This window comes from Aphelocoma coerulescens, chromosome 14 (assembly GCF_041296385.1).
Source record: "Aphelocoma coerulescens isolate FSJ_1873_10779 chromosome 14, UR_Acoe_1.0, whole genome shotgun sequence".
Lineage (NCBI taxonomy): Eukaryota > Metazoa > Chordata > Aves > Passeriformes > Corvidae > Aphelocoma > Aphelocoma coerulescens.
This window is the reverse complement of record NC_091028.1, coordinates 823,656-849,927: the sequence shown is the minus strand read 5'-3', so window position 1 is coordinate 849,927 and position 26,272 is coordinate 823,656. Positions and strand designations below refer to the sequence as shown.

The following is a 26,272-nucleotide window of genomic DNA, read 5'->3' as shown; positions in this document are numbered from 1 at the left end:
CATTTCAGCAAAATATTCAGTTCATTGCAGACCGTAACTTTTAGCTGGCCATTCTCAGGGGCAGCCAGAACAACTTTCATTCTTACCTGATGACTGTCTCACCTAGTGCTGTAACAACTAGGCTATGGTCTATTAAAATCACATCTGCAGAATGACCAGTCTTCCCACTCAACTTCACCTGTTAACCATAAGCAAATAAATAAATTTACAGAAGGTGGGAGGAACATGCTGAAGGACAGTAAGCATCTGAACTGCATCATTTGGCTAAAAAGTAAAAATATAAAAATAACTAGACCTTTCTGTCAATTCAGACAGACATATTCAGACAGTGAATTCAGACAAATCAGATAGTGAATCACCACAAAATGCATCAAGACTGCAATGTATAAATTTAATAAAAGAAACCTTGTAATGGGTTAGTTAAGTAGATAAGGAGCAGTATTTTACTCTTGCACTAGATCTTCTCCTAGAATTTAATAAAGATTGCTTTAAAATGTGAAATACCAAATCTTACTTCTAGTCAATAAGAAGTAATGATCAATAAGAAGTGGACACTCCTGTAATACACAAGTGTCCAGTCTTTTTCTGTCTTGGACAAAAAGAAAAAAAAAAATCTTAGGAAAGTGAAGGTTTGGGGTCTACCCACAAGCAGCATTTTGTAACAGCATAGGGCAGAGTGTGAGCTTTTCCTCTTTAATTTCCTCTTTTAATTTCTGGAGACCCTCTGTCAGTCTTTCCACTGAGGAGACACAGGCCCACAGCAGGGTGGAGATAGTTTCTTCATTTATCTAGGGTTGGGTAACCGAATTGTCCATGTTTTGTTCTCCTTCCGTCCATGGCATCACTCCCAATGAGTTGACATATGACACCGGCACACTCTGTAGGAATTTCTGCCCTAAGTTTTGCATACACTGGATGTCGTCTGGATTAGTAGGGAATTGCTTGTTATTTGAAAATATTATCTCCATCACAGCTAATTCTCTCAGGTACCAGATACCTTGCTCCATGGTGTTCCATTTGTCTCAGTGCACTAAAAGGTCCTCTTTCCAAGGAAACCTTTCCCTCACATTTGACAGGAGTTGCGTCCAAAGGCTGAGAATTTCTGGTCTTTTCCCGATCCCCTGGTCAATACTTGCATCCCAGGACATGGATCCCAGTTGCAAAGTGCCACTACCATCTAATTTCATATAATGGGCCACGATAGCCCAGCATCAGAGCAGCTGGGTCACTGGGGCCTCACCTGACTGGAGGCTGAAATCTCTCCACATCTCACAGCTCACTCAGGGATAGGGATCCGGTGATTATCTCTGACCCTGCCTCTTCCTCCTGTTGTGAGGGCTCTGCTTCCTCTTCATTACTCACTACATGAACTGATTTGGTCTTGGATTTCTTCTTCTGAATACGGGCAACTGCTCCTAGCACAGGTTGTTCTTGTGGTTCAGCTGCAGTTTGAATGGCCATGGTGCCTGTTGCTCTGCTTTCCTCCTCCTCCCTCTGAGGGTGCTGTATATAAACAAGCAGTGTGCAGTAAATAGTAGCCAGGGTCCAGCACATTTCATAACTTCACACAACTGCCACAGCAATTTTCTTTCAAACATCCTGCCATTTTTATCAGGGCCCTGTAGTTGTTCAGGGGTGAACTTCCAAACCAGGAGTAGAATACTCTTGCAAAATCTGGCCATTTTCTCCCACATGCCACACCACTAATGACTGTCCATCCTGGGACACGTCTCTGGACAACTTCCCAAGAAATCTCTGTCCTGAATCTTAACATGGTGTAGACTGTACAGAGGAGACACAGCCACATCAATGAGGGCATGCTTCCCTTAACATCCAAAGAGAATTCAAAATTCTCAAAAGCTGTTGTAACAGACCTGAAGGAGGAGAAGAGGATAAAAGGCTGGGAAAAATCATCCTTTCCCCTTTCCCCCACAGGCTGAGTATGATTATTAACGAATCCTCAGAGGTAACAGGCAAGGCCAGGACAGAACAACACTGAATACACATCACAAATGACCTCCATTGCCTTTGATATAATCATGTCATAAACTGATATCACAGAGTACAAAAATCTTGATCCTTCTCCCTGCTTTGAAAGAGATCACCGTGGTGGATAAAGAGCGCATATGAGGGGGTATATACAGGGTTAGGTATCACACCCACATGAACAGACCAAGCAACACTGGAACCAGGGAGTTCTCTACCTACAACACAAATGGTTAGATCAAAGTTATCTCAAGCCTCTTGAGCCTTACCTTGGGCACCAATTAAATGTGGTGGTTTAACACTAGACAAAAATTAAACTCCAAATAAGCCATGGCCCTTCTCCTGCCCCTTCTGGAAGGGAGGGACACAAGCAGAGACTATGGGCTGAGATAATTTACTGAAAGCAAAAGGCAATGGAATAAGAAACACACAGTAACAACAGCAATATGAATTTTTAAAAATATCCTAAAACAGAAGGTGTTTTACCCACAAAAAATTAGTTTTATGTAGCTGCTGAGACCAACACCAAAATGGTGGATACTCTCCATAGGTTGCACCCATGTGACTTCCCCAGGTTCCCGCACGCCGTCGCAAACAAAGGCAGCATGGCAAGAGGCTTCCTCCTGCCCCCTCAGGCCAAGACAACAAAAAACAATGGCAAACAGACCCCCCAAAAGCCGGGTCATCCAAGACGGGTCGCACTGCGGCTCTGCTGGGCTCAGTTCCACACAAGTGCCTGCCCTGTTGATTCTACTGTTCCACTATACTGGCGGTTGATCCTGCAGGTTGCTGCCACTTCCCTGCAATTCTGCTGCACTTGTTTTGGCTTGGCTTGGCTCGGCTTAGCTGGAATGGGCTTGGCTGGACTGGGCTAGGCTGGGCTCCCTTTGGCTGGACTGGGAGCCTCCCCGCTGGTGCTGCCATTCAGCACATGTCAGTTCTGTGTTCGGCTGCTTTCCTTTCAGCACCATGTCCCACAGCTGCATCTCAGAGAAAATGGGAGAGGGTGGATGGCAGAGGCGGAAGACAGAATCCGCAGGGCTGATGCCGACAACCTTCCCATGAGAGAGAGCAAGGCAGAATGGTTCCCACTTCTGGGGTGTGCACATTTTCTCCCCGAAACCAGTGATGATATAGGTGGCATAGAGTAACAACTTAGCTGCATCTACACACTGCTAAGCTCCGCCCCCCTCTGCAACCAGGACAACTGGAATTTCCAATTTTCCTCTAATTCACTAAGAAACTGAAATTAAGTGTAAAAGGATTAAGATAGAGTCAAAATGAAAAAAAATTATGAAAAAACAGGAAGATAAGATGAAAACCATCTTTCCAAGTTCAGTAACTCATCACTCTATTCCACTTTTAGATGAGCTATTTTTGCTTCTTCATCAAGGTATTATCTGAGAAACAAAAATGAGAGTTGATTCATTTGAAAGCAACATAGTGATAATCAAAAAAAACCAAGAAATACTTATAAAGAATAAATATTGCAACTTTACCCTGTAGTATGACTCTTACCTTCATAAGCTCTTCTGCCTCTCCGTTGGGAGAAACTGCATGTAAGGACAACTGCAGATTCTCTGTTATTACAAGTAAAACATCTCTTTCCTCTAGCAACAGGAGCTTTCGAACCAGACTGTCTGTGGACAATACGTGCCTTGTCTTCCCTTTCTCATTCACATAGTGCACAGAACCTGTAGCACAAATAAACAAGGTGCAGATTTTAGTCAACAGCTTTTAGCTACAAAAGTCAAAGTTGATGCTTTCTACCTTAATAAAACATTCCTCAAGTGCTGAAAAGGTAAAACAAAGACTCTTTCATTTTCTAGTTTGCCTCAGGATAGAGACTACAATAGCTGACCAGAGCAATAAACCAAAGCGTATTTTTCCCCATTTAGAAAATCCAAAGGGGAATAATTTAAATAATTTTAAACTGCAAGTAAACTTTCTGTATGAATGATAGCTTCTGAAATCTTCAGCCTTAGAAAAAAATCTGTGAAAGAAGAATGGCAGCTAATAATTGGTTCAATTTACAGCAGAGTTTAGTTTTACAGCAGAAAAATGTGGACCTGAAGTTCTTCACTGTTTAGGAAACACTGCACCACACACCAGATTCAGATTGAATCCATAATTTCACTGGCAAATGGGACAGTGTTTTTCTAAGAACACTGACAACAGCAACTAATGCACATATCAACATTTAAAAAGCCATTATCATTTCATTAAGTTGTACTACTCTATGTATCATAGAATCACAGAATCATTAAGGTTGGAAAAGACCTCCAAAATCATCAAGTCCAACCTTTGATCAAGTACCACCACACCCACTAAACCATATCATGAAGTGCCACATCTAATAGTTTTTGAACACTTCCTATGATGGTGACTCCACCACTGCCCTAGGCAGCCCATTCCAATGTTCAACAACCTTTCCTCTGACAAAATTCCTCCTGATGTCCAGTCTGGCCTCCTCTGTCACAACCTGAGGCTGTTTCCTCTCGTCCTGTCCTCATTCCCTGGGAGCAGAGCCCGACCCCCTCTGGCTGCCCCCTCCTGTCAGGGAGTTGTGCAGAGCTAGAAGGTCCCCCCTGAGCCTCCTGTGCTCCAAGCCTAGCTGCTCCTCAGCTGCTCCTTATCAGACTTGTGCTTCAGATCCTTCCCCAGCTCTATTCCCTTCTCTGGGCACACTCCAGCCCCTCAAGGTCTTTCTTGTCATGGGGGGCCCAGGACTGGAGGTGCCTCAGCAGTGCCCAGCACAGGAGATGGTCACTGCCCTGGGCCTGTGGCCACACTATGGCTGATCCAAGCCAGGTGCCATTGACCTTCTTGCCCACCTGGGCACATCTGGGCTCAAGTTCAGCTGCGGTCACCAGCACCCCTGGAGCCTTTCCTGCCACGCACTTTCCAGCCACTCTCATCCAAGCCTGGAGCACTTCATGGGGTTGTTGTCACACAAGTGCAGCACATGGCATTTTGCCTTACTGAACCTCATACAGTGGCCTTGGCCCATTGCATGCACTGCTTTAGGCAGAGAAACTCCCCTACAAGCAGTACAGTTGCTTGCAAGTGGTATTACAAAAATCACCCAAACCAATGTCAACAAAATCTGACAGATCTCAAGCCACATAATTTCTTAGCAAATCACGGTATTATAGAAGGGTGACATTTTACACCACAGCAAATCAAAAAAACCTATGAAATTAAATAGCATCTTGCCCCAAAAGCTTAAGCAGAAAACACAAGCGTGTAAGAATGAACATTACGGATTTGCACTAAAATGTTGTACCCAAGAGATATGATCTGATTTAAAAGAATGTTTAAATTTCCAAAACTCTGGCAAATATATTACCATCCCCTACATTCCAGCTATATAAAAAAAAAAAATCCAAGTCCTGCCCCATTGCTTTATTTTCTCCCTGAAATAAAACACTGCATAGATATCTTCATCTTGTTAAATCACAGAACAGTTTGGGTTTGAAGGCACATTTAAAACTAATCTCTTTCTAACCCTCTTGCCGGGGCAGGGACACCTTCCACTATCCCAGGTTACTCCAAACCCTGTCCAGGTAGGCCTTGGACACTTCCAGGATAGGGCAGACACAGCTTCTCTGGGTACCCTGTGCCAGGGCCTCCCCACCCTCCCAGGGAACAATTCCTTCCCAATATCCCATCCAGCCCTGCCCGCTGGCAGGGGGAAGCCATTCCCTGTGTCTTGTCCCTCCATCCCTTGTCCCCAGTCCCTCTCCAGCTCTCCTGGAGCCCCTTTAGGCCCTGCAAGGGGCTCTGAGCTCTACCTGGAGCCTTCTCCTCTCCAGGTGAACAGCCCCAGCTCTCCCAGCCTGGCTCCAGAGCAGAGGGGCACCAGCCCTTGGAGCATTTCCATGGCCTCCTCTGGACTCATTCCATGTCATTCCTGTGTTGAGAACCCAAGAGGTGGAGGCAGCTCTGCAGGTGGGGTCTCACCTGAGTGGGGCAGAGGGGCAGAATCCCTCCCTCCCTCCCCTGCTGCCCATACTGTGGGATAGGCCCAGCACACAGCAGGGTTTCTGGGTGCCAGTGCACACAGCTGGGGCATGCCCACCTCCCACTCACCAGCAGCCCCAAGTCCTTCTCAGGACATTTGGGAGTTACAGCAGATCACTAGATAAAGAACTGAGTCTGAAATACATATGCCCAAACCAACCTAAGCAATGAGGCTGCTCACAAGGAACAGTCAGTGTCATTTGATTGAAATTTGAGAAGTTTAACAAGGAGGCCCAAACCAAAGACAGCACCCGCAGGACACAGAGCCTGTCCCTAGATGGGGCTCTGCACCACCACAACAGTGGCTTTGAAGGTGCGGACGGAACGGGCACAGCTTCTCAGAGCTTCTCTCCTTTTACCTTTACGAAGCGCCCTGTGTCCATTTTCCATTTAAATGGTTCCTTTCTAGTAAAGAGGCTTGTAATTCACACATCAAAAGAAGGTATAGTCTACTGCTCTGCAAACCAACCACACAGCTGGCCCATGCCACTCCTTCAAGCTGTGCTGGTGCCGTACTGCTGTAAACAAGGGGTGTCAGTTTTGGTAAAACACTAAGTCAAATTATAACTGAACTGCAGAACCAGCATAACTGAAATGTTTTCAGAGCAGTTAACCCTTGAATCAAGAGGAGTACCTGCCAGAAAAACCCATTATGCAACTTCTCACACACATTCTGGCTCCAGTTCAGAGAGAGCAAGTTACAGAGACGGCATCATGTGAAGAACTGGGGTGGGAAGAAAATTCGCTTAGAGCAAACTAGTACCCAGAAGATTAAAGGGATAGGAAAAGACAGGGAAGAGTAAAAGTCAAGGAAAAGGAAAATGCAGAGAAGAAACAGTATTAGAGAGAAAACTAACAAAACAGATTCTCAGACTTTTTTTGCTCTGTAAGACTGAAGCATCATTTCAAAGCATGAGAAAAAAGTGAAAAGCAAATTAAGAATTTATTTTAAGAGGTATGTTTTAGCAGAATTTTCCTATTTATAGAAAAAAGAACCCAAAACACATGCATTATTTTGAAGCTTTGCACAAAAGCTGATTTTATCTATACTTGTGTGTTAGATTGCTTTTCTCATACTCACTTCTTCAGGAACCTGACTAACCCAGCACCTCTGGTGTCCTTGTGAACAAGACCACCCTGAAGATGGTAAGATTTCAATAATTTTATTCATTTCTTACTAAACATTCTACAACTCCTATGAACACTCTACGCCATTGAATATATGAATGTGATGGATATATGAATATACCCCAGATGTAGGATATATGAAAACAAGACTATCATGCACTGAGCTATTTTGAAGCTCTAAGGAAACAACTTCCCAGCCAAATGGAAAAGCGGTTTTGCTCTTACCATCTGTCATAGTGATAAAGAAGGAGAGTCCTTCCTGGACTGCTGTTTTCAGATGTGGTCCCACTCCAGCTTTCTTCCAGTTAAACATATCCAAGGCTTTCTCATCACCACTCACAGCTGCTTTTGCCAGTTGCACAAAGTCCCTGCAAAGAGAGATACTTCATCCCCAATTCTTTTTATAATAGAGTAGTTTCAGTCTCAAAGAATGGAGGAGTAGTTAATAAAGCATATTGTATAAAGAGAATAAAAATATTTCCTACACTGATTGAAAAAAGGGCAAACTCAAAAAGATATCAAACAAAATTTTAATATTAGTATTCACTTGCATTGTTTCACCTTTTCCATATGCATCACTATTTTTACAGAGATGTGAAACAGAAAAGCCCAGACAAGGAAAACTCTTCTTTTTTATTACAGCTGCTTCCTATTTCTTGATTGGAGGGGAAAGAAATAACAATGTTTAAGAACTGACTTTTAATGTAATTGTTTTTGACAACAATATAATTGTGTTTCCAGTGTGTTTACAGCTTTCCACAATCAGCAATATTGCTAATTAGAAGAACTAAGACAGAAGAGTCAACAGCAACAGACAGAAGATCTGGACAAGGGGAAGATCTGTTGCTGCACACAGGACACAGAGCCAGCTACCAGAGTGGAAGAAGAGCTTGGAAATAAAGGGCAGTTAGGAGAAAAACATTTTTTTATATATTTAAAAATAGTTCATCTGTGGGTAGGACTTTCTTTCTGTGGAACAAGACAAAGACCTGGTCTAGCAGAGCTCTGACGGGGCCAATACTCACTCGCCCGGAGGGGGTGGCCGAAAGACACAGTGACACAAGCATTTCCCATACTCCTGCTTAACCAGGGCAGGACCCTGGACTCTGCCTCGATGGTCCATTTTCCACAGAAACAAGACACCGTGCTAGAAAAAGACAAGTTAATTCATTACCCTTTGCATACAGATGAGAATCCAGACTCCAGCTACTCATAGCACATAAAAATAAATGTTTTATTGACAGAGCAACACCCTTCCTTTTGTTGACACATATAATTACTCCCACTTAAAACTAAGCCACAGGGAATCAAAGTTATCTTTAATACTATATTATTTGCTTACTTAAAATCAAATTATCTAAAAAAAGCTTATTGGTCCTACCCATTTTTTGTTAGATTACACTGCCAGAGCAATTAAGGAAACAGTCTTGGTTTTCTTCTGCAAGTAGCAGATGTAAATATTTGTTTTGATAATGTCCTTTCCATGTTTTTTCTTGCAAGTAGTCTGATATCTTATTGTTTAGCAATTGAAATAAAAGACAGTAGAGCATATGCATCCCTCAGTAAGTGCATATAACACTGATGTAGATGAGCACAAGTATATGATCAGACACGTGAAGTCACAGGATGCAGAAAGACTAAGGGCAAAATTTCTGAATTTCTGGAGCTTCCCTCCTCTTTCAGAGCAGACATTCAAGAACTTGCTTTTAGAAAAAGAATCTAGTAACTAGAATAATCATAGATGTTAAAGAAAGGAAGTCTGGTTAGCTAATTAACTCAACAGTGGTCAACACAGGCCAGCCCTCGAGCCTGGCACAGGTGCTGACATAACTCACACCCTGCAGTGCCAGCTCAGGAGCAACAAACCCCTGGTAACTGGAAGGAATGGAGACAAATTCCAACAAACTGACTTACACTACATCCCCACAGTTGGAATGCTAAGGTGATTATTGTTGTTGTTGTTGTTGTTGTTATGCTAATGCTTATGAAACCAAATTGCTTTTGGGAACCTTCCATGTAAGCACTACATGAAAAAACCCAGCAACAATTTTCAATATCAAGTTCAATCTCATTTTATTTCACTAAGATAGACAACAATAAAGCGGTATTAGAATTTGCTCTTTTTTTATTTATTGTTTTCAGTGAAGTCTTGTCCTTCTCCTAGAAGTGAAAAACTGGTAGCAGTGGTCACTTATTCTTCCCAGTTCTAACTAGAAACCACACAAGATGCAGCCGAGGCCTTCCAAGGTAACATTTCCTTCTTTTTTCCCTAAGATTCAACATTCTAACTTCTTTTCAGCAGTAAGATGGCAATAGTTATACCATCCAGAACTGTTTATTAAGTGCAATATGTCTTGCAGCTTAAAGAACACCACTTAGCTGTGCAACTGTGACACTGCTATACTCCTGTCCCAAGAGGACACTTACAGTTCGTAAAATGTTTGCTCATTACCTCTGAAAATCACAGGATCCCATGAAGTTGTTGGTTCCTCCTCTCACTCTTCCATCAGCTTTATATGTCACCAATTTCCAAGGATCCCGACTAAAACCACCTGCACCACTTATAAGCTGGAGGAAAAGCCTGCAGCTTTCTAAAGCTGCTGACCTTCCTTCCACCTCGTTCTAGATATTCCAGCCTGTATCCTGATAACCTACTTGCAAAATCAATTCTTAGTTTGGAACACATGAGATTGGAAATAAAAAAAGACTCACTACCTCTCCTAAGTGTCACTGGAAAAGATGTAGAACTGGTCTGTTTTCAAATGATATTTTTAAATTACACAGGACATTGACCTTATCATCTATCTAAATGTACTTTCCAAGTGGAGATATTCTCTGATTCTATCCTGTACCTTCCTAATTATTTTTAAAAACCCAAAGCTTTAGCTCCTTGGTATGAAAGCTACTTGCCCTAAAAATAGGCTTTCATTATAGAAAGCACCTAGATCCTTTATGTGATCAAAACATGGAAATCATCCATGTTATTTTTACTTAAAACAAATTAAGAACTTCTGATTTTCACAGCATCCTATTCCAACTTTATGAAGCTATTTTCAAATAATTTTCTTGCATTTCAGGATGCAGGATGACAGAAATCCTAGTGAAGACAGAATCATAGAATATGCTCAGATGGAAGTGACTCACACAGATCATCCAGTCCAACTCCTGGCCCTGCACAGACACCCCAACAATCCCACCCTGTGCCTGAGAGCATTGTCCAAAGGCTCCTGGAGCTCTGGCAGCCTTGCAGCTCTGACCATTCCCTGGGGAGCCTTTCCAGTGTCCAATCATCCTCTGGGTAAAACAGAAACCAAATCCGGGTCCAAATATTTATCTTGTTTCTAAAGGTTTTCCTCTAGCAGGAGCAGAGCATGATCCTGGCAGCACTCACCTAATGGAAGTTTCCTAAATATAAACCCTCATGGGGAAAATATTAAAAATAAACTTATAAACTACTGGAAAAGATGGAAGAAATTAAGCATATCTATGCTGCACCTCAGACCATACCATAGTGACACTGGTTTGAAACCAATTTGAAAAGAACTTTGTTCATAAATGTAAGCTCTGACTACATTAATGTATTGTCTCATGATTAAGGCTTCAGCTACACTGAGATGAGTCCATCTTTTGCCTGGGCAGAACTTTCTCTTTTCTAATAAAGAAGATGATAAATTCTTTTTTTACTCAATTTTACTCAATTTTGAATTTCTGCATTTCTGTCAAATGCAGCAGAACTTTACAAACAACGAATTAAAATCATATTTTCCTCTGATTTTTATAGAATAAGAATTCTGACATATAGGTAAGAGCAGAACTGAAATTCTTGGGCAAGCTCAAGTTTGTATCAGGGAAAATACAGAAAAAACCACCTTTTTTTTCTTCATCTGCTGACTCAAAAACTGGCAAAGTCAGAATCTTCTACGAATACTTAATCCTGAATATTCAATAGCTACTTTCTCACTTCACTATATAAAAGGGCAACCAGATCATCAAGAAATAGTGTCACATTTCCCAATACAATCACTTTGATACAATTTTACGTCATTAATAAAACCAGAAAAAGAGATTTGCATGGGTTTCCTGTATTTAAGTGAGCACTGCTTTGCACTCACTATAGATGAATATATTGTAACTGGAATTTGTCTCTCAACATCTAGGCTTTATTCCTGAGTTTGCCATAAAAGTTGTGCATGGACAGGAACAAAAGAATTCAAAATGTCTATACCTCAATTACTCCCATTAAATAGGCTTAAACCTTCATCAACACTCAGCACTCACTGAGATTAGACACACTTTTATTTAAAGAAAAATTGTAGAACAGCAATTCTTTAATTGCAGAATAATATTGTAGAAAAATTTAGAACACTAAGATTTGATTTTACTCCCTAACAGTTTTAATTTGTACCTAATGAAAGGAAATTCCTCTCCCACACAACTCTTCCTTCCCCATGGATCTCCACTCCATGATCCTTTCCCATTACAGAGCTTCGAAGACTGTGTTCCACATCAAACACATGCATGGCATTTCAGCTACTCACCCCATCCCCAGACACGAGGCAGGTACCACTTGTACTCCAGCTCAGGACTGTGATTTTGGCGCTGTGATTTGGGGGTACAGTGTGCTGCTCCTTGTCTTGCTTGTTCAGTATCAGAACTTCTCCTGTCTCCCATCCTGATGCCAGAATGGGTCTAGAAGGGTGCCAGGCAAGTAATGTGACCTGAAAGCTTCTCTCAACATGGGAATCAGACACATGTTCTCCCTGTAAACAGAAATCTGTGTGAACTCAGTCCAATGGAAAATCAGCAGCCAAACCTTCAGATTCACAGCCCAGTCAATATCAAGTTTTCTCTCCCATATAAAGGATATAAGAAGGCTTCGAGCACATTTCAAGGTAAAAAGAAATTCCAGCTATTGAAAAAGAATAAAGCACATCACAAAGGACACAGAATAATCTAATACTTCAACAACTCTTAAAGGCAAATCCTCCCTTGGGCACAGTTCACAAGAATATTTCACGTGAATCATTTAACCTCTCTATTTATTTTTCCATCTGTAAAACTTGGATGACAATTTTTCAGAATACACTTTGAAAAGTACACATTTTATAGGCTACCTCATATTAACAGACTTACATGTTTCAGTAAGTCTGCTGCTAGATACCTTGTAGTGCTACTTCCCCAAAAATTTTGAAAACCAAAGTCTTACTTCTTTTGCATACTCTTTTACATGAGAGCCTTGTGTATCTGTCTACAGGCAGAAACTGTATGAGGAAGCAACCAACTCAAATGGAACAAGCCGAGTCCAACAAATCAGTTCAGTTTCCAAGTGGTGGAATGATTTGTTTAATTTCCATTTCTTAGTATGTTCTATTCACTTAAGAGTTAAAAAGCAGCAGCGGCATGTGTTCATTTACTTATAAGCCTGAAATTCTCACACTGTAAGAAGCAAAAAGCAAATCAGTAACCATCACAAACAAGACTTATAGGCTGTAGACATCAAATTTCAAAGGAAAAGTCAATTTAATTTATTAAGACCTTTTTAAAACTACATATAATGAGTGGCTGATGAATCTGTCATGTTCTAGATAGCACAGAACATAGTAATTAAATTCTAGAGAGAGAGATTTAAGGAGGATCAGTAAGCCTGCAAAAATAGAGATTAAAAATGTGAAGTTTTAAATTAGGACAATGATAAAGGTTGCTGAGAGAAGCTGTAACTTCTCACACACCTCTCACATCTCTGGAAGTGTTCAAGGCCAGGTTGGACGGGGCTTGGAGCAACCTGGGATAGTGGAAGGTGTCCCTGCCCGTGGCAGGGGGTTGGTATGAGATGATCTCTAAGGTCCCTTCCAATCCAAACTGTCCTGTGATTCTGTGACTCTGTATTGAGACCAAAAGCAAAGTTGCTGATTTTTCACCTGTTCCAGGTAGATATCCACACAGCCCCCAGCTGCTGTGCTGATAGAAGCAACTGCCAGGAGTGGATGAAGTGGGTGCCATGCTATATGGGAAGGGGAGGCAACGGAATCAGGAGCATCTGTTCGATGATCCACGTACACGGCCATAACAACAGGAGCTGTCACAGACTGCACACCTGTATAAGGAAAAAAAAACCATCTCTAACAGGTATGCTTATGTAGATAATACATATACACTACATATATGCTAAATTATATTTAATTTATGCACTATATATAATGATATCTAGGGTTAAAACATAGGGGGAGCATAAAACTACAGCATCATCTTGTTACACATACTACATAGACATGAGAAAGGTCAGAGTGGTACTTTTTTAAAAAAATTGAGAAATATTGAGCCTCATACTCTGTAGATTCACAGTGTGCATAGGACGGTACCAGTCTCTCACCAGTGGCTTGTGCTGGCCTACTTCAGAAGACTTTGAAAGAATTCCAAATTTACCAGAAAGTTACTTCCAGTACTTCACATCCAAAGATGTTAATTAATACACAGACAGAACACTTTTGTGTTGTAAAGTCTCATGTCTGGGCTTTCAAAGAGAGTTTCAGCTGTTGCCACCACTTCGGAGCTTGTACTGTTGAAATCACACAGGATTAGTTCAAATCACACTATCTGCTACTTACATTGGAACTGTTACCAACATTTGAATGAAAATAGTTAAGTGCTGATGTTGTACAGAAAAGAACATGAGAACAAAACCCTTTCCAGAGTTGCGCATCAGAAATGGAGGGCGTCACTAATAATCTGTAATAATTTATACACAGAGGTGGTCTTTGGGATTTGTGTCATGAGATCCAACCAGCTTGCTTTCAAAAGAAAAACAGATGGAGCAAAACACCTTGAATTACTAGCAAATAATCACAGTCATAGTGTTCAGTGGGTCAGGTGTTCCAACCTCCCTGCTCACACAGGGTCCTCCCAGATCACGTGGCATAGGATTGTGTCCAGACAATTCTGGGATATCCCTGATGAGGGAGACTTCACATCCTCTCTGGGCAGCCTGTTCAGCACTCAGTCATCCACACAGTAAAGTTCTTCCTCATACTTAGATGAAACTTCCTGTGTTCTAGTTTCTGCCCATTGCCTCTTGTCCCATTGCTGGGCCCCAGGGAGCAGAGCCTCGTCCATTCTCTGAGCCCTCCCTGCAGACACTGACAGACATGGATGAGGTCCCCTCTCAGCCATCTCTTCGTGAGGCCCAACAGGCCCAGCTCCCAGAACCAGACACAGTGCTCCAGATGTGCCTCACCAGGGCTGAACGGAGGGGCAGGATCCCTTCCCTGATCCACTGGCAATGCCTTTCCTCACACACCCCAGGATCTGCCATCTTGGCCCCAGGGCATACGGCTTGTCAAGGACAGCTGGCGACCCCCAGGTCCTTCTCTGCAGGGCTGCTGTCTAGCAGGGCAGCCCCCAGCCTGGACTGGGGTTACTCCTCCCCAGGTACAGAACCCTGCCAAGAGCTGGTGAAAAACAAAACCCCCCAAAAAACAACACAAACAAACACACACATACAAAAAAAAAACCAACCCAAGCATGAAATGTTTAAGACTCCTGCGACATTTAAGGGGAAGAGACTTTTTTTTCTGCACAGCTAATCGATGAGTTCAGAACCCACAGGCACACATATGTGCACAGCAGTGAGATGTAAAATGGGCATGAACAGACTTTTCTTTTAAGGCCTCTTTTCTTTAAATCTTCTGTCAGCACCTAAAATAACTAATTTGCTGGGCACTTTATTTAGAAAGGTGGGCAACCCTGTTCACTAAGTTGGCAGTTCTGTATCTTGTCTCTGACACATACAAGGAATAACATCAACCACTAGACATGAGAGCAGACACAAGAGCAGTCAACCTAAGGACAAACAATTTCATCTTGCAACAAGATCCACTCACCTTTATTTTCATAATCCTTCAAAATCCTCAGCATTCTCAAAGTGGCATAGCATGGGTCCAGTTTTATTGCCATGCAAACAAAACACCCAACAAACCATTCAAATAAAATTTAGAGTGTTTTTCTTCTTGATTTCATGTATTTTAAAAGTTTTCTTACATCTCCAGTTCTGTTCCAGAGTTCTGTGCCCATAGTACTACTTTACTCCTTATTTTATCTGTTTTATTTTCCTCCAACAGAGGAAGGATTTAGTCCATATTTGACTATAAGCTTTATACGCACTCAAAATTTGAAATATTAAAGAATTTCACTTCAGATTAAAATAAAAATATACGATGCCTAAATGAAAACAAAACCACATTTCATATGAAATAACAGTTTTATCATACAAGCCATACAGCTGTAATACCTTCTCTATAGCAACCACTTTCTGCTTTTAAGTGTTCCTTGCATCTGTAGTCATAAATATTACTTATTATTATTCAGATATTTCAGTCCCCTTCAATGACAGAAATAAGTTTACCAAGCTTCCAAATTGCATCTCTTGATCAGCTTTGGGAATTAAGAGACAGCAAGAAAAATTTTTCAGTCAATACTGTGTGTATTTAAAATGGCAGACTGGCAGTTCCTAAAACAAGATTCAGTGATATTGTCACGTAAATTACGGACAACCCCTGATATAAAATACTCTTCACCATCACAGTAGCTACAGAGAATTGTGCAGCAGACTGCTACACACAAATAAATAAATGGCTTACATAAGTGGATTACTCAGTGGTATAATAATAATTAAACCAACATTCATTTTCTCGCTGTGATCTTGGGAATTCATTATTCACATGTTTACTGCAAGCTCATGTATTTACACTGTAGCTTGAAAGCTGCCTCTTCAAAAAAAGTCTTCAAAGAAAGAAAAAGAAAACCAAGTAACACTGCCTCTACAAACTATTCTGGTATTGCACGTTCTATTTTTTCAAGGTTCAAAAAAATAGAATTTCTGCAAAAGTTAACCATTTTGTGGCTTGAAATAGAACATGGCCAAGCCCCCATACCCGATCTCAATAATTAAATTAGATACATCTGACAGACACTTTTGAAACAGCCCACAGGCAATTCTTAAAAATGGTTAGAGCTCATGGAATCACAGCATGGTTTGGGTTGGAAGGGACTTTTAAAGTACATGTCAATCCACTCCTTGCCATGGGCAGGGACACCTTCCACTAACCCAGGTTGTTCCAAGCCCCATCCAACCTGGCCTTGGACACTGCCAGGGCTGGGGCAGCCACAGCTTCTCTGGGCAACCTGTGCCAGGGCCTTCTCCCCCACCACCCCCGCAAGTAAAACTTTTCTTCCTTATGCCTAAACTAAACCTAACATGTGCCAGTTTAAATCATTAGCCCTTCATCATGTCAGTACAGGCCCTCATAAGAAGTCTCTCTCCATCTTTCTTACAAGCCCCCGTTAAGTTCTTTTTAAGACCACTTCCCTGTCCAACCATTCAGGAGCCACCCTGACAGTCACTCTTGCACCCCTGAGCTGGGACACTCCCACACCCCCACAGACAGACCAAGTTTCCTTACCAGCTCAACACTAGGTTTCCCATAGCAGTCTCAGACATCTGGATCTTTAGAACAATTTAATTTTGGTCCAATAACAAAATTACAGCTTGAGCTGGTATCTCCAGCTGTGGAACCTCAAACAAAGGAACTTTTACAGCCTTTCAGTCTAAGGGCAGGAAAGTCTGGGGGTCGTCAGCTGCTGCTGAGTGTCTCTGAGTGTCCCTCACCTGGCTGGGCCACAGGTCTCCATGTCCTTTGTTATGCAAAGGGTCGGCAGTTCACATCCTCTTGCTCTGGCCACCCAAAGCTCAACCTGCAGCTTGCACTGTAACTGCGCCCTGAGCTGCCGCCACTGGCACTGAATGGATTCCTAAAATACTAGAAGGCCGCAATGAGGCGTTCACAGAACCTTCTCTTCTCCAGGCTAAGTACCCACAGACCTTCAGCCTGTCTCCAGAGCAGAGGGGCTCCAGATCTTGGAGCATGTCTGTGGCCTCCTCTGGACTCACTCCACCAGTTCCACATCCTTTCTATGCTGGAGCCCCAGAGCTGGAGATACACCTGGGGTCTCACCTGAGCAGGGCAGAGGGGCAGAATTTCCCCCTTCCCTGCTGCCTATGCTGTGGGGATGAGCCCAGGACACAGGGATATCTGGGCTGCCAGTGTGCATTGCCAGGTCATTTCCAGTCTTTCATCCACCAGTACCCCAAGTCCTTCTCCTCAGGGCTGCTCTCAATCTGTTCATCTTTCAGACTAGACTGGTAATGGAAATTGCCCCAACCCGGTGCAGAACTTTGCATGTGGCCTTGTTGAACTTCATGAGATTCACAGAGTTGAACAGTACAGACAACATTAACGACTGCAAATGACAGCAGAGAGCCAGAACACACGCACATATTTCACAAAACAATCATCAACATTCAGGGGGAAAAAAAAGATGCTATTCTGTCTTTGGGAACAATTCTTAAAGAACTGTTTTTATATTCTGTCACAATGTTATCAGTACATTTAAGCGAGACTGATAGCAACTTGGTTTGCTGTACTTGTGGAGCTGTGGATTCGCCAGCCCCCCAGTCACCAGACACATAGTGAAATGGGATCTCTGTCCGAGTTGCCTTAACAAGAGTCTGACAAGACTCAAGTTACCAAAGCAAAAGCAGAGGTTTTTCCTTTAATCCCTACCTATAAGAAATGTTGCCTTTAAAATCTGCAATTGTTTAAAATAGCCAGACCCAGAAAAAAAAAAAAAAGATAATACAAAACTGATCTGTGCTACAAAAAGATGGTTTATGACTATGTACTGTCTTCTCTAACTTGTAAAACAGATAAAGTAAAAACCCTGTTGAATCCTGCACCCGCACAGAGGGAGAAGGAGTGGGGAGCCTGTGCCAGGCCGAGCTCAGGCTGCTGCTGCCATGGGGCAGCTCCTGGAGTGGAGCGCACTCCGCGTGGGTTCCTCGTCCGGGCCGTGACCGCCACTCGCCGGCACAGAACAAGGGGCTCCACGAACTCCCCGGCTTCGAGAGGGCAAACGCGCGGGCCACGTCGCCACGTTCGCGCCCGGGGGCAGATTCGACGGCCCCCGCCCCAGCTCCCGCCGCCCGCGGGCAGCAGCTCAAGCGCCCCTCACTTCCGGCTGACCGCGATCGATCCCGTTGCTGCGGGCCGGGCCCAGACACAACCACGGAGAGCCGGCCGACACCCCACAGGCTGCTGCGGGCAGAGCCCGCCGCCCGCTCTCCCCCGCCCGTGGGCAGCGCCCGCCGCCCGCTCTCCCCGCCCGTGGGCAGCGCCCGCCGCCCGCTCTCCCGCCCCGCGCTCACCGCCCGCGCCGCAGGCCGCACTCGCTCCGCGATGCTTTGCGTTACCCCGACAACGCGGCGAGCCCCGAGCGGAAACTGCCGAGCGGAGTCGAGGAGCGGCGGAAAGGGCCGAAGCCGCCCAGCGGCACACGGAGAGTGGCGGAAAGTGCCGAGCGCGGCGGCCCCGCCCGTCCCGGCGAGTGGCGGCTGCTGCGCTGGAGTCCCAGAGTCGTCTCCAGGCCTTGCTGGATTGACCTGTGAGGAACTTTTTCTATCGCAGGTGACGGACTGTGCCGCCGCCCCGAGAATCGAGATCCTTCCCCAAATTCTCCCGGCCCCCAATGCTATCAAGCACCTGCCGTGACAGAGCTCAACCCAGCTGAACCTCCGTGAGATAGAAACGCATATCGTAACCATATGTAATTGTACGGCCCGGAGCTCAGCGGCTCTTTAGAGTTTGGGGGGCAAAAGTTTTTAACTTAATGACCAAGTTTTTATAGTAACATCTAAATGAAGACAACCCGTAAAGCCCTCCTACCACCCTGTGCCTCCTCAGCACCCCACCTACAACCTATGTCAGGTACAGCCCAGCTCCATTCTCAGCTCTTGGTCCCACTGGGCCTGCAGCCAGCCCTAGCAGCCAAGTCTGCCTAACGCCTTCAAAAGGGTTGAAAAAATTCAAGATCAAATCCTCACAGCACTGTCCTGTCCACAGTCATTTGTAATACCTCTGAAGTCACAACACTTCTATGCAAGCAAATGAAAAGCAGCCACACCTGGTACAGCTATGACTAGCAGCTCCTGCATGCTCTGAGATTGACTGGCCACGTGTAATGTGTAATTTATGTGGTGTTTATCAGTTTCCTTTACCAAATACACAGGCACTCTGGAAAAACAAAACAAAACCAAAATACCAATCAAACAACAACAAAAAAAACCCCTCTGTTTTGGTAGCAAGTAGGAAAAAGCACTCAGTGAGAGGCATACTGCATTGAAACAAACTGTATATCTTCTAGAATTATGGGCAGGCTTCAGGTAAAGAGGCAAAACACTGGCTTTAGACCATCTTGTTACAAGTCAGCTACCCCCATAGACCAGAGCAGCAGAACTGACACAGTCCTGGAGCTTTTTATCTTCTCCCTTACAAGGCATCAGCTCTAACAGTCAATCATGGCATCTATTCATGGTTGATCCTTGGACATGCAGTAACCCCAGCTCACTCAGCTGCCACTCCCAAAGCAGAGTCAGCAATTCATCTCTTGCTCTGCCCAGCCGATTGTTCTCACTGTAGCCTTGAGATCATCAGACTAGAAGCTGAGGATTTGAGCAGACCATGTGCAGATGCCTTGTTTTCTCAAACAACCAGGCTGTCGTGGAAATTACTGAACTACATGATACAATCAAGTCAGAAATACACAGCCAGCTGGAGCCTCAAAAAAACATCTAGTCTATCATCCCTTTCTAGGCTGGAATAAAAATAACCTAAATAATCCACTGACTGTCTCTGCTCAAGTGACCACTTTACAGCTCTCAGAATTGGCTGGTTCAGTGTTACACAGAATTTTTCTCAATAACTAAACTACCTATCCATACTTGTGCAGGCTTAGCTGGAAATGAAATTTGCCTATCCTTCAATATGCAACATTGTGTGGCCTGGTTTTTGGTAGCGGGAGGGCCACAGAGGTGGCTTCTGTGAGAAGCTGCTGGAAGCTTCCACCATGTCCGGCAGAGTCAGTCCCTGATGGCTCTGAAGATGGACATGGCACTGGCCAAGGCTGGGCCAGGCAGAGATGATGGTAACGCCTCTGTGATAACGAAGGAGGGGGAGGAGGTGCTCCAGGTGCCGGAGCCGAGATTCCTCTGCAGGCTGTGGTGAGACCATGGTGGAGCAGCTGTGCCCCTGCAGCCCCTGGGGATCCACGGGGGATGCAGAGATCCACCCGCAGCCCCTGGGGATCCAGGGGGATGCAGAGATCCACCTGCAGCCCCTGGGGATCCATGGGATGCAGAGATCCACCCGCAGCCCCTGGGGATCCCCGGGGGATGCAGAGATCCACCTGCAGCCCCTGGGGATCCATGGGATGCAGAGATCCACCCGCAGCCCCTGGATCCCCGGGGGATGCAGAGATCCACCCGCAGCCCCTGGGGATCCCTGGGGATGCAGAGATCCACCCGCAGCCCCTGGGGATCCAGGGGGATGCAGAGATCCACCCGCAGCCCCTGGGGATCCCCGGGGGATGCAGAGATCCACCCGCAGCCCCTGGGGATCCCCGGGGGATGCAGGGATCCACCTGCAGCCCCTGGGGATCCAGGGGGATGCAGAGATCCACCCACAGCCCCTGGGGATCCACGGGGGATGCAGGGATCCACCCGCAGCCCCTGGGGATCCCCGGGGGATGCAGAGATCCACCCACAGCCCCTGGGGATCCATGGGATGCAGAGATCCACCCGCAGCCTTGGGGATCCCTGGGGGATGCAGAGATCCACCCGCAGCCCCCGGGGATCCCCGGGGGATGCAGAGATCCACCCGCAGCCCCTGGAGATCCCCGGGGGATGCAGAGATCCACCCGCAGCCCCCGGGGATCCCCGGGGGATGCAGAGATCCACCCGCAGCCCCTGGATCCCCGGGGGATGCAGAGATCCACCTGCAGCCCCTGGGGATCCCCGGGGGATGCAGAGATCCACCTGCAGCCCCTGGGGATCCATGGGATGCAGAGATCCACCCACAGCCCCTGGATCCCCGGGGGATGCAGAGATCCACCTGCAGCCCCTGGGGATCCCTGGGGATGCAGAGATCCACCCGCAGCCCCTGGGGATCCCCGGGGAATGCAGAGATCCACCCGCAGCCCCTGGGGATCCATGGGATGCAGAGATCCACCCGCAGCCCCTGGGGATCCCTGGGGATGCAGAGATCCACCCGCAGCCCCTGGGGATCCATGGGATGCAGAGATCCACCCGCAGCCCCTGGGGATCCTCGGGGAATGCAGAGATCCACCCGCAGCCCCTGGGGATCCCTGGGGATGCAGAGATCCACCCGCAGCCCCTGGGGGAGGTGCCCACGCCGGAGCGGGTGGATGCCTGCAGGAGGCTGGGATCCAGTGGCAGAGCCGGTGGAGAGAGAGGGCCCTGCTTCCAGGCTGGAGCAGCCTGGCCTCGGAGGACTGCACCCCGTGGAAGAGTGACCCACGGTGCAGCACTTTTGGAGGACTGTTTGCCCGTGGGAGGGACTCCCGTTGCAGCAGGTCGCAGGGAGCTGCTGCTCGTGAGATGGCAGCCACGTTGGAGTTCAGGGAGAACTGTCTCCCGTGGGAAGGGACCCCACGGGGCAGCAGGGGAAGGACTCCTCTCCCTGAGCAGCGGAACAAACCCTCGGCTGACGAACTGACCAAGCCCCCCACCCGCTGTCAGTGGGAAGGAGGGAGGGGTTGGAGGGGGAAACGGTGTTTTAAGGGCTTATTTCACTTCTCATTATCCTCCTCTGGTTCTTTTAGTAATAAAATCACTTTGCAACTTTAAGTTGAGCCTGTTTTGCCCTCGGAGTGTTTTCTCCTGGTTCTTAACTCATCAACCCTTCGTTAATTCTTTTTCTCACCTCTGCCCAGCTGCGGCAGGGGAGGGCAAGTGAGCAACTTTCATGGGTGGCTATTTCGGTTTTTAATACAAAACTTCAGGAGGAAACACTCCGGAATGACTGTTCCTCCCCTTTTCCTCCGTCAATGGACAAATGGGTCACAAGGAGTGAAAGTGGGAAAAAGAAACCAAACTGTTTATTAACACACGAACAAAATAGGATAGAACAGGATTAAAAAACCCACTTCGAAATACAACAAATTCCCGGAGAGGGAACAGACACGCGGGCTGCGACCAGCTGGGGCACCCCGCGGGCCCACCGGGGCCGCCCCCGCAGGCTCTCCGGACTGGCGAGGAGGGAAGGGAGGCAGTGAGGCAAGGGGAAGGGAAAAAAAGAACAAGAAAAAAAAAACCAACAGAACCTTTTCCCAGCTAGCTGGAACACAAAGGAAACCAAAAAGCAGCCCAGTGCTCCCGGCGCACTCCCTCCCGAGCCCCAGAGCCCCCGAGCCCTTGGGCCCCCGTTGAACCGCCCCGCACTCGGCCCGTGGCTCCCGCCCCGGGTCCATCCTAAAGGCGTCCCGGGGCGTTGAGCGGACGGGTAAGGAATAAAGCGGCTTCATAACGTCACCCCAGGACAGTGCCTGGCACTGTGTCAGTGTCAAACCGCGACATTATACAAAATAGACAAGTGAATGTGGAATCCTTGGATTTTAACATTTTCCCTTCTTCTCATAAAAGCATACAGCCACAGAATGTTTTGGGTTGAAAGGAACCTTAAAGATCATCTAGTTCCAAGCCCCCGGTATCATAAATGATGCCTAACAGCTCCAACTCCCTAAAGTCCCAGGACTGACTGCAGTAGTGCAGTTACTCACAGCCCATTTCCTCCCGTCCTCTAAGGGCTTGACCTCACACACCAAGAGCAAAACAGTCACATGACTAGGTGCTTCCTATTCTGTAAGCAATAAGGGATTAACAATAGCAGTCTGTCCTTCCATTTAAATCCTCTTACCTGGGATGGGAAAGAACTGCTTTAGCAACGCAAAGATCCTCCATTATTGTTTGCCAAAATAAACAACTTCAGACCCTTTTAAGAAGAAATAAATTATGAATGAAATGTGCTAGCTTGTAAGTAATGTAAGAGGAAAATACAGAACATTCACTATATTGGTGGCTTTTACATCTAGGATCTTTGGAAAAGTATTTCCATGTTATAATTCGCAACGATCATGCACATTAGATGCAAACTTAAAAACACTTTAACATAAACCTAAAGTATTAACTTTGTCCTTCTGCTGGATAGTTCTGCATTGCGTGCTCTATTTCTAGTAAAAATGCAATTTGTTATTCACACCTTAAAATACACAGTATGTGGGACAAATCCAAGTTAATGTTCTTGCCTGGCCTAGAAAACCATGGCAACAAACACTGAAAGATTATTTGCATTTTGTAGCTGTGCAGGTCTGTAAAAGCAGAATAGTGGGGAGGGGTTGTGATCAAAACTGAACAAATGGAAGTTCAAGTGTCTTTTGACGTCTCACCCTAGCCCCTGCCTCTCAGCTCTTGTCCAACGCCTTTTCAGTCAGCCTTTCTCTCACAAACATTTAGACACATGAGCAATTTCACAATTAGAGGCAATAGGGCTATTCAAGCATGGAAAGTTATTTACATAGAGAGGGAATGGAAACTTTCAACTGGACAGCTGAACATAATTCCACATCTCTCTAGTTCACATCTCACGGCAAAGCACCATGGAAACACTTGGTAGTGGAGATGCAGAATCCATCATTTCCTAACAGTATTGTTGAATTTGGTTGTGACCAAACCAAGGAGCAAAAATAAGCTGTACGATCTTGTGATAGATTATAATGAAACTGAAAAACACTCTCTAAAAAAACCCCCGAACAGTTAAGATGTTTAAATGCAAAGCTTGACACTAGATAGACAAACTTTTTTTAAAAAACAAATTCCATTTAGAGCAGTCCACTTGGTTACTCACAAATACACTTTACAGCATATTCACAGGTGATGATACAGTACTGCTCAAGACATGTTCCAGTTCTACCATCATAGATAATTACTTGCACCACACTCCACGGGAACCCAGTTTTCCAGAATTTAGACACCACCATGAGGTTTAAACAGTTCTGACTTTATTTCTAAGCTTACAAAGATTTTCCTCGGAAGAGGACTAAGGCATCCTTTCCTGCAATGAGAGTTATAAAGATTCAAAAAAGAGGATGATCTAACATTCTTTCCACAAACACGTTATAAAGGAAAAAGTATCTCACACGGTATCAGTTGTAAGATTTTTAAAAATTATCTTGCTTAGCAGTTAACGTGAAGTCACCACGTAAAAGTACCAGTCAACATCAAGGAGCCCCCGCCGTGAAAAGAAGGACGCCTGGCAGCAAACCCTGGTCCAGCAAAGGGCCTCACCGGGGGACGCTTGTTCCCCGATGCAGCCCAGGAATAGCCCCAAATGCTCCACAGAAAGCGGCCCCACGGCTTTCCCTGGGATCCCGGCGAAGGGAGCGAGAGTCAGCAGTGCCGCCGGTGTCCCCGGACCGCGAGCGAGCCCGAGCTCCCCGCTCTGCGCCGAGCGGGCGGAGCCCCGAGCCGCGGAGCCCCGAGCCGGCGGAGCCCCGAGCCGGCGGAGCCCCGAGCCGGGCAGCCCCGAGCCGGGCAGCCCCGAGCCGGGCAGCCCCGAGCCGGGCAGCCCCGAGCCGCGGAGCCCCGAGCGGGCGGAGCCCCGAGCCGCGGAGCCCCGAGCCGGGCAGCCCCGAGCGCGGCGCAGCCCCGAGCCGCGGAGCCCCGAGCCGGGCAGCCCCGAGCCGCAGAGCCCCGAGCCGCGGAGCCCCGAGCCGCGGAGCCCCGAGCCGGGCAGCCCCGAGCCGGCGGAGCCCCGAGCCGGCGGAGCCCCGAGCCGGGCAGCCCCGAGCCGGGCAGCCCCGAGCGGGCGGAGCCCCAAGCGGGCGGAGCCCCGAGCCGCGGAGCCCCGAGCCGGGCAGCCCCGAGCGGGCGGAGCCCCAAGCGGGCGGAGCCCCGAGCCGCGGAGCCCCGAGCCGGGCAGCCCCGAGCGCGGCGCAGCCGCAGCCACAGCGCCCCCGCGCGGCAGCCACAAGTACTGCGGCACATGCAAATCACCCGCCCCCTGCCCAATGGCATCTCGGACCCCGTCCGAAGGGCCGGGCTAGAGGGCTCTCCGTGGGTGTTTCTTTCAGCCAATCCACAGCCAGATCTCGGGGCTCGCCCCGCCCCCGGCGGACACGCGCTGCCGCCGCTTCCTCTGCGCGGAGCTTTCGTCACGCGCCCCGCGCCGCGCTTTGTTTGGCTCGCGCGGGGGCCGCGGCCCCGCCCCCGCCTCGCTCCCGCTCGCCGCCGGCCAATGGGGCGCGTTGTTTGGGGGGCGGGCATCGCCGGCGCTCTCAGCTGGGCCCGCGCGCGGCGGCCCCGCCCCCGGCCCGGGCAGGGCGAGGAGGAACCGGAACCGCCGCGGCCCCAGCCCGGCCCGAGCCCAGCGCGGCCCCGAGCCCGGCCGAGCCTGGCGGCGCTGGGACCGCGGCTGGGTTTCGGAGCAGCCCGGGGAAGAGGTCGGCCCCACTGCCGGGAGCGGGGCTGCCGCCGCCAGCAAAACTGGGAGGGCCGCTGGGTTCCGCGCCGGCCGCTTCCCGAGCTGGCGGGTCTGGGCACAGCCCGGGGGTGCCTGGGGCTGCGGGTGCCGGAGCAGCCGAGGCAGCCGCCGGCGAGGGAGCCGGAACGCGGAGGCTGCGTGACGGCATTGATGCAGCAGGTGAGGCAGGGGTGGGGGATGGAGCCTGCGGGCGGGACGCACCTGGCCCTGGGGAGACTGGCTCGGCCCCGCTCTCCCGTCCGGGCCGGCCGCACTTGGGGAACGCGTCGCTGCGGCTCTTACGGAAGGCAGCGGAGGGACGGCCATGAGGGTGTGCACGACCAAAGCAGCGAGGCTGAAGAGATATTCACTTTGGGAGAAAAAGGGAAAGGAAGAACAAGGTGAAAACGAAAGGCGAAAGCAGCTGTAACGGGGAAACTGCACGTAGGACTTAGGCAGAATGCTGGAAGGAGCCAGCAGTTGAGAAGTGGAGCAGATCCTGGGGTGAGCTACTCGGGTCCTGTAAGGAGCTTTCCCCAAGGAGTGTCTCTTTGTTTCCCCCTCGCTAATTGTTGGGGGATGTCAGTGGGTGGGTGCATCATTTAATTTGGAGTAATAAAACCAAGCTTGAAATTATTTAAGCTTTGCTTACACGAAGTTTTTGAGCACACACAGTCAGAATTGGAAGATTTCTGTCCTCAAAATAACTAGAA

General features: G+C 47.2%; 3 protein-coding genes across 4 annotated transcripts in view; 2 read left to right on the top strand and 1 right to left on the bottom strand.

Moving 5' to 3' along the window:
- IFT140 (intraflagellar transport 140) overlaps positions 1 to 18,457 on the bottom strand; it is a 114,757-nt gene extending 96,300 nt beyond the window's left edge. For both annotated transcript variants that reach the window (XM_069030107.1, XM_069030108.1), the window contains exons 1-7: positions 18,395 to 18,457; positions 13,056 to 13,231; positions 11,676 to 11,897; positions 8,163 to 8,284; positions 7,363 to 7,505; positions 3,505 to 3,680; positions 87 to 178 (exon numbers count right to left, since the gene is read on the bottom strand). In XM_069030107.1, coding sequence (XP_068886208.1) covers positions 87 to 178; positions 3,505 to 3,680; positions 7,363 to 7,505; positions 8,163 to 8,284; positions 11,676 to 11,897; positions 13,056 to 13,202 — 902 coding nt within the window. In that variant the 5' untranslated portion in view covers positions 13,203 to 13,231; positions 18,395 to 18,457. The remainder of the gene's footprint in view (positions 1 to 86; positions 179 to 3,504; positions 3,681 to 7,362; positions 7,506 to 8,162; positions 8,285 to 11,675; positions 11,898 to 13,055; positions 13,232 to 18,394) is intronic.
- A 5,948-nt stretch (positions 18,458 to 24,405) lies between these two features.
- Positions 24,406 to 25,143, top strand: LOC138118919 (uncharacterized). Its single transcript, XM_069030248.1, has one exon. The coding sequence runs from the start codon at positions 24,406 to 24,408 to the stop codon at positions 25,141 to 25,143; it is 738 nt and encodes a 245-aa protein (XP_068886349.1).
- A 276-nt stretch (positions 25,144 to 25,419) lies between these two features.
- CRAMP1 (cramped chromatin regulator homolog 1) overlaps positions 25,420 to 26,272 on the top strand; it is a 49,377-nt gene continuing 48,524 nt past the window's right edge. Inside the window, exon 1 of the mRNA XM_069029392.1 lies at positions 25,420 to 25,739. The gene's annotated coding sequence lies outside the window, so the exon portion shown is untranslated. The remainder of the gene's footprint in view (positions 25,740 to 26,272) is intronic.